General features: G+C 48.6%; 1 protein-coding gene across 1 annotated transcript in view; it reads left to right on the plus strand.

The window, feature by feature from the left end:
• LOC121445951 (guanine nucleotide-binding protein subunit alpha-12) overlaps positions 1 to 6641 on the plus strand; it is an 86736-nt gene extending 80095 nt beyond the window's left edge. Inside the window, exons 3-4 of the mRNA XM_041648127.1 lie at positions 2148 to 2198; positions 3792 to 6641. Coding sequence (XP_041504061.1) covers positions 2148 to 2198; positions 3792 to 4361 — 621 coding nt within the window. The 3' untranslated portion in view covers positions 4362 to 6641. The remainder of the gene's footprint in view (positions 1 to 2147; positions 2199 to 3791) is intronic.
• The last annotated feature ends 4258 nt before the right edge of the window (positions 6642 to 10899 follow it).

A 10899-nucleotide genomic window follows, 5' to 3' on the forward strand; every position in this document is an offset into this window, starting at 1 on the left:
GGTCTTTGAAGAAGTTTGCTGGGATTTTGATGGACAAGAATAATTTTTGTCTCAGTGCTGTCTTGTTGCCCTTGTTGCACACTTATTGAGAATGCACAAAGTAAAGGCAACAGGCGAGCCCAGGCCCACTGTCATCTCTAAGACTAAAGTTCTCATGGAATTTAGAGAGCCACACTCTGGGATTCATGGAGGAATTGTTTTCCAGTCTTCAGCTTGCTTGCTTTTTATTATAATTATTGTTGTTACTACATTTATTTGGGGGGGGGGGTGCACACAGGCACATGCATGCTGTGGCACACATGTAGAGGTCAGAGGAAAACTTTATGGAATCAGTTTCTACGTCCATAGGTTCCAGGGATCAAACTGAGGTCATCAGCTATGACAAGTGATCTCACCACTGAGCCACCTCAGTAGCCCTCATCAGTCATTGGCAATAAGTGTTCTTACCACTGAGCCAACTTACTAGCCTAGCCTTTGATTTCTAAAGGAAACTTTGCATGCTCTAACCCCCACCCCGCAACACACATATGTGACTGTCCCTTTAGTCACTACATAGCAGCCTCTCAGTTCCTCTAGGGCCCTGTGACTGCCATTGCATCAGTTAGAAGGCAGGGCCATGAGTGATGCACACACACAGGGGCAGTGGTTGTTCAGTGGCCCAGTTTGTGTTTAGAAGAGAGATTCACCACTAAAGATTCTCCTTGTTCTGGGTTGTAAATCACAGAGAACTTCTAGAAATTGGACTGCCCATCCTTGTCCCTTCTCCTCAAGATTTAATGTTTTTACAGACATCACCCAAAGCCCCTTGGGTCTTGTGTGTCAGAGGCAAAATCACACAGCAGCCTGGGTTTTACTTCTAGCCCTAGTCCTTTTTACTGGTGTGGCCTGGAGGTGTCCGTATCCACCATCTATACCAGAAGGCTGCAGGGAAGCACCAAGAAGAAGAATTTGAATCTGGGGCTGGAGCTGCCAGAATAACAGTTGTTTTGTTTACTTGCTTATTTTGAGCCAGGGTCTCTCATATCACAGGCTGGCCGCAAACTCACTCTGTAGCTCAGGATTTCAGGATTATAGGTGTGCCTACCATACCCAGTTTGTGTGGTGTTAGGAGTGGAACTGGGAGCTTCATGCTGCATGCTAGTCAAACACTCTTAGCACTGAGCCACATCTCCAGCCCTTGAAGCAGCTTTTTCTTTTTAAGTTGTGGGGTTCGGGAATTATTTTTGTGTGGTGGTTGTTTTGTTTTTCTGAAATAGGGTATTGCTCTATAAGCCTATCTGGATTGGTACTCTCTGTGTAGTCCAGGTTGGCCCTGAACTGTGGTAATCCTGTCTCAGCTTCCCAAGAGTTGGCATTATGGATGTGTACCATCAATACCTGTATTATTTTTGGGGGGTGGCAGGGGGTTGAGGCAGTGTTTCTCTGTAGCTTTGGAGCCTGTCCTGGAACTAGCTCTTGTAGATCAGGCTGGCCTCAAACTCACAGAGATCCGTCTGCCTCTGCCTCCCGAGTACTGGGATTAAAGGTTTGCATCACCACCGCCCAGCTTGTATTATCTTGTAAACTACCTCTGAGTCCTATGTTGCTTCCCATTGCTGTAACTCAGAACAACCTGAGGCAGGAAAGGGTTTCTTAGGCTTACACTTCACCTTGCAGTCCATCACTAAGGGAAGTCATGGCAGGAACTCAAGCAGGAACCTGGAGACGGGAACTGATGCAGAGGCCGTAGAGGACCACCGCTTACTGTCTCACTTCTGGTTTGCTCATCGACCTTTTTTATACAACTCAGGAACTGTCTGCCCAGGGGTGGCACCACCCACAGTGCACTGAGTGCTCCCACATCACATATATCATTAATCAAGAAAATGCCCCCCAGATTTGCCACAGGACATTCTAATGGAGGCACCCCTCAGTTGCTTGTCCCTCAATGACTAGTCCCTAATCCTAGATAACTCTAGCTTGTGTCATACTAACAGAAAACCAAGCACACGCAGACACTCTTCCTTCCTAGACCTTGCTTTCCTCTTTGCAGCAGAACAGCCCAGCCATCATCTTCCACCCCCACCCCCACCCCCATTCCACCCTTCCATCTGTTCCTGTGGCTTCCTCCATCAAGACTGAACTGTGACTGTTTCTCTTCATGACAGGGTGAATCGGTGAAGTACTTCCTGGATAACTTAGACCGGATTGGCCAGCTGGTGAGTAGCCCCAGTTTCCCTGCCACCCCAGTCTACCATCCAGGGTTAGAAAACCTGATGTGGGGCTGGAGAGATGGCTCAGTGGTTAAGAGCACCGCCTGCTCTTCCAAAGGTCCTGAGTTCAATTCCCAGCAACCACATGGTGGCTCACAACCATCTGTAATGAGATCTGGTGCCCTCTTCTGGCCTGCAGGCAGAGTACTGAGAATACTGAATACATAATAAATAAATAAATCTTTAAAAAAAAAAAAAAAGAAAACCTGATGTGGAGACCAAAGCAGACAGCAACTCCAGCGACACCATGAACCAGGCAGCTCATAACATCTAATTCTGTAAACCGTTCATCTGTTATATCCTGCTCAGATCTACCCACCTGGTCTTAGGGAAGAACTCGCCCTGTGAGAATGGCTTCAGCCCATTCCCTGTGACAAACATTGGCTAGGGCTAGGGCCAAAGGAGACTTCCTGTCACTTATTCTGGTAGAGAGTTCTAGCATATGCCAAGGGAAGCAGTATGGTGAGACCCTAGGTAAAGTGGTGATCATTCACAACCAGCCTCGGCAAATTGCCTGCCTGTCTGCCCGCCCAAGAACATCTCCATTGTCACTGCTTCCTCACAGTCTCTCGGTTCTTGGTCTGGTGGAATGGCGTCCCTGCACTCAGCCTGCCTAGGCCGGAGGATCAAGAATTAGAGGCCAGCCTGGGAGACCCTGTCTCAATAAAACACAAAAATAAGATAAGGGTACATGGCTAACAAAACTGAAAAGCACATTCATACTGCCATTTTGACCTCCAGCATCTAGGCAGTTTTAAGACTTCCCCATCACCTGGTGAATTTTCCTTGGTGATACTGTTACTTTTTAACATTTTGAATTGAACTGACATCTTAATGAACCCTGCTTATTGCAGGTGGGTAGTGTCACCTAAATGTCTGTTGTCTGTAGATTTTCTCCTCTGTGCTGGGTTTTCTCCCCCTTTTGATTTATTGACTAAAATTATTATTACTCACCCATATGAGTGACTTAGTGTGGATCTCACTGGTCCATCCTCATAGTATAATAGACAGATATCATCTATTCCCTGTGACTTAGTAAGTTACTCTCTAGCCAGTGTTGGTCACAGCCTGTTGACTTTTGGTGAGGCTATGACATGAGTGGACAAATGTTCTGGTCCCTGAGGCCTTCAAAATGCAGAATCAAAGGGGTTTGTCCATAGAACGATTTTAGAATGTATGTGCTCTGAAAGCTAGAAAACTAAACAATATCTTTAGTATAGAAGTAAATGAAAGAGTTGTTTAATTTCTTCTGGTGGAAAAGACAGACAAGATTTTATACAAGGCTCAACTGAAGATTCTGGCCATTCTCCCTTAAGCCAGAGAGCCTGTATTCACTGTGAAACGAGGTGTTTGATCCCGTGGCTTTGTTGTGAGCTGGATTTATAGTTCTGAGTGAGACTTGCTTTTGGTGTTGGGTTAAATGTTCTTGCAAAAGTCCCTGTATCTTTCTCCTGCAGCCTGTCCTTTTGCCAGCATTTTTTGCTCATCCTTTCCCGTTTTTCTTCCTTCTCAAATGTCTCCCTTCCTCACACTTTCTAGAACTACTTCCCCAGTAAGCAAGACATCCTGCTGGCTAGAAAAGCCACCAAGGGAATCGTGGAACATGACTTCGTTATAAAGAAAATCCCATTTAAAATGGTGGATGTGGGTGGCCAGAGATCACAGCGCCAGAAGTGGTTCCAGTGCTTTGATGGGATCACGTCGATCCTGTTCATGGTGTCGTCGAGTGAGTATGACCAGGTCCTCATGGAGGACAGGCGCACCAACCGGCTAGTGGAGTCCATGAACATCTTTGAGACCATTGTCAACAACAAGCTCTTCTTCAATGTCTCCATCATCCTCTTCCTCAACAAGATGGACCTCCTGGTGGAGAAGGTGAAGTCAGTGAGCATTAAGAAGCACTTCCCAGATTTCAAGGGTGACCCACACCGGCTGGAGGACGTCCAGCGCTACCTGGTACAGTGCTTTGACAGGAAGCGTCGAAACCGCAGCAAGCCCCTGTTCCACCACTTCACCACTGCCATAGACACCGAGAACATCCGCTTCGTGTTTCATGCTGTGAAGGACACAATCCTGCAGGAGAACCTGAAAGATATCATGCTGCAGTGAGAGACAGCCCCTCTGCCGTCCTCTCGTGGCCTCCGTGGCCCTTGGTCACATGTCTCTGGTGTGTTGTAGCCTGCATGGACCTGCAGTGGGCATCTCGAATCACACCATTTAATACCTGGCTCAAGAATGCTGACTGCCAGCCACACCAGCGAGCTCCAGGCAAGAGGACGTAGGAGTGTCAGTGATAGCTACTGAATCCGGGGACTGTGAGACTACTGAATCCATGCCGTTGCTCTGGTATTGATCTGTAAAACCTGGTAACACAGCTTTCTCCCTCCTTGTAGAAATCATTCCTTGCTGACACAACTTAACCAAGGTTCAGGCACACACGTGCTCTCATTAATGACAGAAACACAAACTCAGCTGGCCTTATAGGCAGCTCTACCCTGTGACATGCAGGTCCTCACTGAGACACACTAACTCAGAAGCTTAGCCTCACATTAGGCTGTAGAGGGGCATGCGATGCTGCTAAGCTCAGAGTGTCCAAGCTCAGGCCACAGTGCCACCCCCCCAAAGTGAACACACTGCCTTTAAAATTGTGCCAACACCCTCAGAGTCCCCACTCCAGGTGTATCAGGATGAGCCAAGGAGCCGAGCCAGGTGAGCCCACTCCCTGCTGTAGAGAACAAGGTGGGAGCTGTGAAGCTGTTAATGCCCCAGCAGCCACTCACCTTATCTGCATGCCCAGCAGGGCACAGTGTGGAGAGGTGGCCTCTGACTCCAAGTGGCTGTGGCTAGCCTGTGTACACATAGTGGTGCTCTCTACTCCTTCCCCATCCCTCCACATCAAATGGCAAAGACACATAACCAAGTGGCCTTGTACATGGCTCCTATGCCTTACTTGACAGTTGGTGGCATGTAGCCTCCCCTGTCCTGGGTTCTGAAAGCAGGCCAGAGAGATGCTCTGAGCTCTAGAGCATCTTCATGCCTTGGCTGCTTGGTGGGCCCCAGCCACTAGCATAACCCTTCAGGGGAAGCCCCGGGCTCTACACACCATCCCTCACCATTGCCTTCACACAGTGCTCTCTGCTCTCAGAGTTGCTGGCAGGCCACCCTCTGTCACTGTGCACACAGAGCCGATAGGCACCTTCCGCACTCTGGTCCATGAGGATGCAGAAGGCTGGGGACATCAGCACAACCTGCTGCATCTCAGCCTGTCCTGTCCAGCTTCCTGGCAGGTATCATACTGTTTTACAATCTGTTGCATTCCAGACCTGACCCTCAGTATATTAATTATTCTCTAGGGGTTGGGGTGGGGCTTATAACTTCCTAGCATTTGAAACAAAAGAAGATCTCAAGCCCCCGAGTGTTCTTTGGCTCACTAACACATCCAAGAGCCCTGTCTTCAGCCACACATCTCCTGACACTTGGTCCCTATTGCATCCCGGTCTTGGCTCATTTCAGCAACCAGACAAATAGGATTCTTGGAGCAGATGCTAAACCAGGAGAAGGGGGGCTGCTTTTGAAACCCCACTATTGCAGTGCTCTGATTAGGAAATAGCAATCAGTTTCTTACTCACTTGTTCTAACTCTCTTTGCTCAAGAATTTTATCAGCATTTGCTGAGCTTCTGGCTCTTTCCTTTGGGAAGAAAACAGCCATTCTGCCTGCTTCACCAAGTCTTCATGAGCTGAGGGGATGTGGCTAGCAACCACATGGGGCTCCTTGGGGATCTTAGGTCTGCACACAGAAGGCATCCTTGCCAGGTGCCATGTGCCCCATGTATCTCAGTCAGGGCCGAGACCCCAAGCAGACAGAAACTGTTCCCCAGCCACTGTTGGAGGTTGCTGTGACTAAGGTGAGTGGTGGGGCTGTCAGGGAAGAGCACTGTCCCTCTGACAGCCTGACACACGTACCAGTCACTTTCAAAGCTGGAAGCATGTGAGTAGCAAGATGTGAAATTCCAACTAGCTGAGCAGGTGGATGGCCAGAGGCCCAGCAGCTTGGACCAGCTCAGCCTCTGGCCCACCGTCCTGGTGAGCTGAGCCTGGCCATGTCCTCTCTGTTAGGATGCCCCTACTCTGTGATCCGTGAAGTGGTGCAATCGGAAAAGGAGACAGTGTTTGCAGGGCGAGGCTGAAATCATTTACAAGTCTCTACACATAGATTGTAGTCGTTTGTCTCCCAAACATTAGGCTTTTGTATTTTTTTTTTTATTTTAATTTCACTGTTACCCTTGACTATTGTCCTTTTTATTGCAGTGTTGGAGAAGCAGAAGGTATTTGTGCCTCCTCTATTACTGCAAAAAAAAAAAAAAGTAACAATAAACTTCCTAAAATCAGATTGCTTCCTGCCTACTTAGACTATAGATGTTAAAGGACGGGCTGTGGTCGGGTGGGGAGGCATTCTGAGAGGTGTTCTTAGTTAACTCCTGTACATAAGTTTTTTCAAAGTTCTTGACTCATTCTGTAATTTAGAGCTGTCTAGGATTTCTAGTCTTAAGATTTCCCTACTTCTTTGATAAGATAAAAATAATAGCAAAAAGAAATCTGGGGAGGTGGCCCAATCAGAAAACTGCTTTCCATACAAGCATGAGACCCTGAGTTTGACCCCCAGCACCCACATGAAAAGCCATGAGTGGTGTGTGCATCTGTAACCCCAGCCCTGGGGAAGCAGGGACAGAGACCCAGTAAGCCTCGGGTCCCAGTAAGACACCTTGTCTCAGTAAGCATGGTGGACAGCCCCAAGGATGACCTCCACATGCACATCCACACACAAAAGTAATAGCAAGCAAGCCGATGGGTTGTGACTGGCCAGCTCTGCGGCTGAACTGGTTATGGTTTGTTAGGGCTCCACTAGGGCAGTAGTAGCTCAGGGCCAGCTGCCCTCTACATCACACCTCTGGATGTTGATCAGGAGTCCTTGGTTACCGTGGCTCAAAGCAAAGCTACGCTCACTTTCTCCTTTTTCCATCTCAAAAGCACAGCCTTCCTCGCTTGAAGATTCACTACTTCAAATTTCAGTTCCATGTGCCTGAGCCATCCTAAATGCCATTTTCAAATGAAAGCCCCCAAACACATGTGATTTGATGTGGTTTGTACATTAAAATGTACCCTTATCCAGGTACTGTGTCACACACCTTGGAAGGTGGAGGCAGAAGAAGCAGGAGTTCAAGGCCATCTACTGCTGCTTACACAGTCGCAGCCTGGCATGCATGACACCAACTCCAAAGGGGCCAGGGAGATGGCTCTTAAGAGCAACAGGACCGGAGTTCAAATCCAGAGCACCCACATAAAATGTCACCTACACCCCTAGCACTGTGGAGGACTGGGACAGGTGCTTGCTGGCCACCAGCACTGCTCCTAGCGAGACCTTGCGGTGAGTGAGAGTGGTAAGGCAGGGCACTGGACATCCTCTGGCCTCTGCTCATGCACATGGACATGTGTACCCCACACTAAGTAACAAAGCTTTGAGTGGGTGGCTCGCTTCACAGAAGCACCAAGAACCAACCAAAGTGCTGAGTGAGCTTGTGGTAGTGGAGACTCCAGCCTCTGCCAGGGAGTACCATAGCAATGCCGGGAAGCATGGTGGTTAGGGGCTTCCTTTTCTAGCCCCAGCACTGGTGAGCAGAATAAAAGAGGGTTGTTCCAACCGTCACCTTGTCACCTTTATTGTGTGACCTACCCAAAGGAACATGGTCCCAACCATTCACAGTCTTGGCAGAGCTGTTCATGGGACTGAGGGTCCAGGTCACTGGCTTTCTCCTTTTTAGTCAGTCCTTGGTATGGCAGTTAGTTTTAACTATCTACTACTCAAATCTAGACTCACTTGGGAAGTCTCAATAGAATGTCTAGATAAATTTGGCCTGTTGGCAATCTGTTTGGAGATAGGGTCTCTATTGAACCTGGATCTCGCCTGGCACCCAGCAAAACTCAGTGAGCCTCCTGTCTCTCCCCTTTCCCCCACTCCACAGCGCTAGGTTCACGGGTATTCCTGACCATGCATGGCTTTTTATGTGGGCTCTTGGGATTTGAACTCAGGTCCTCATGCTTGAGTAGATAGGATCTCGTGTATACCACAGTGACCTCTAATTGCTCGTTGCTGAGTAGCTAAGAATGACCTTGAACTTCTGCTAGTCCTTTTGCCTCCATCTCCTGAGTGCTGGGATTATAGCTGGGTACCACCAGGCCTGGTTTATATAACCCAGCACTGACACTGGAACCCAGAGCCTCCTGAATGCTAAGCACGTACTCCACCACCTGAGCAACATCCCCAGCCCAAGAACCCAGCTTCTGAGGTCTGCTGCAAGAAATGCAGAGGATCAGTGGACAGTGGCTGGAGCCCTTCCTGGCTCAGCGTTCCCCAGCATCACCGCTCATTGCCTGCTGGAGCCCAAAATAACTCAGGTTTATTTTTGAGCTCTGCTCCTTGGGTAAGAGGCAAATGAAAACAAGCTTTAAGTCGAGAGGCTTGTTTTAAAAGGCAGTTTCCAAGAAACATCTGGGGGTCACTGTGGGTTCAGCCCCACCCAGCATACCGTGTTCCCTGTGATAGTTGGCAGGTTACAGGCCCCCTACTTCAGGCTGCAGAGGGATTGGGTCCCCAGGGGTCTTTGTTTTATTAGTATTATTTTTATTATTGCATGTGTGTGCAAGTATGCCACGGCATGTGTGTGGAGGTCAGAGGGCAACTTTGGGGAATCAGTTCTTTCCTTCCACATTTACACAGAAGATCAAATGCAGGTTGGCAGGCTCACACTACCCACTGAGCCATCTCACTGGCCTGATTTTTGTTCTGCTTAGTGTACCTCCATCTTCCCACCCTATGGAGGTAAGTGTGTGGAAACTTTCAGAAGCTTTAACAGAGCTGAGTGGGGAATGCCTGAGAGTCAGGGTGCAGGTCCTCAGCCATCTGTGCAGCTCTTTATTCTACCTAATTTCTCACAGAGTTCAAAGAACACAGTGGACGAAGGCAGAGGACTCATGCAGGGCCAACAGCCTAAATTTCACACAGCTCTATGTTGCTGAGCCTCATGTGATTCCGGACCACTTCGGGTTCTGGAGCCATGAAATAGGAGTGGCATGGTGGGAGGCTGGCGTGGCAAGATGGTTGAAAAGTGCATGCCCCACAAGCCTGATGACTTGAGTTCAATCCCCAGTACCTACAGGGTGAACCTACTTCTGAAAGTTTTCTTCTGACCTCTGCATGCATGCCATGACATGTGTGCCTTCATCTGCCTGTTCACATACGCCAAGATTTTAATAAGGGAAGTGAGCTAGCGGACACAACAATTTTCCTGCACTTAGAGGCACAGCAAGGCATACGTGGGAGGCTGAGCAAGATGGCGAGGTTCAGCCTGAGGGGATAAAGAAATACCACCTCAGCCAGCAAAGGTGCTTAGGACCTAAGTTTGATCCCCAGGAACCGAGTAACAAAGCTGGGCATGGTGGTACATGATCTCAGCTCTGGAGAGGTGGAGACAGGCAGCTCTGTAAGGGCTAACTGGCGTCAGTCAGGTCTGCATGGCAAGTTCCAGGCTAGTGAGAAACCCTGTCTCAAAAAAGCAAGATAAGACATTCTCAATTAATAAAAATATTTTTAAAATAGCAAGATGGGCCAGACCTAGTGGCGCAAGCCTTTAATTTCCGCACTGAGGAGAGAGGCAGGTGGATTTCTGTGAATTAGACCCCAGACTGGGGTGCTAGATGGCTCAGAGGTTAAGAGCACTGGCTGCTCTTCCAGAAGTCCCGAGTTCAATTTCCAGCAACTACATGGTGGCTCACAACCATCTATAATGAGATCTGGTGCCCTCTTCTGCCGTTCAGGCAGAACACTGTATACATAATTAATAAATCTTTAAAATAAAAAAAAAAAAAACTGGTCTACTGAGTGAGTTCCAGGAGAGCCAAGGCTGTGTAGAGAAACCCAGTCTCAAAAAAGATTGACCTCTGGCCTGAACATGCGCACGCTCTTTTTCAAAACCTTTCCTGTCCTTCCCAGGAAGACTTGGGCACAGCTGCCTGTCCCTCCAAACCCTGGCTATCTCTGCCTGTTGGATCCACACAGTGGCTCACCGAGGCTCTGTTCACAGACCTCCTGTATGTGAACACATTCCAGGAATGTTCTACCATCCCCTTCAACCTCAGCAGGATCTAAGTTTGGACTTTTAGCTTTACCCAGCTCCCCAGCTAACCCACTGCATGTCTGTGTTTTTAAGCACTTTGGAGGGTCTTCTTATCCACAAAGGTCTGTGTCCTAGGGACAGTATTCCAGGACAACAGCCCCTCCCTGCTCATGCCCGGGCCATGAGGTGAAACTTGACTACATAGAGACCAGCTTGGGCTACTGAGACCTTATCCCAAAAAGGGAAAAAAAAATAACAAAAAACCATGAGGGGTGGGGTAGTGATAGGAGACAGAGCTCAGCAGGAAGGGATCAGTGGGGATGTTTCCTTAAAGGGTAGACAGTTCAATGCCCCCTTCTGCTTTGCTTCCTGGCCTCTGTAAGGTGAGCATCTCTCCACACGCTCTCCCCCACTGTGATGTTCTATGTCACCACAGCCTAAAAGCCACAGAGCCAACCCATCTCAGACGTGACCT

The sequence above is a fragment of the Microtus oregoni genome, unplaced genomic scaffold (assembly GCF_018167655.1).
Source record: "Microtus oregoni isolate MIOR12 unplaced genomic scaffold, Mior012 000003F_ref0000135, whole genome shotgun sequence".
Taxonomy (NCBI): Eukaryota; Metazoa; Chordata; class Mammalia; order Rodentia; family Cricetidae; genus Microtus; species Microtus oregoni.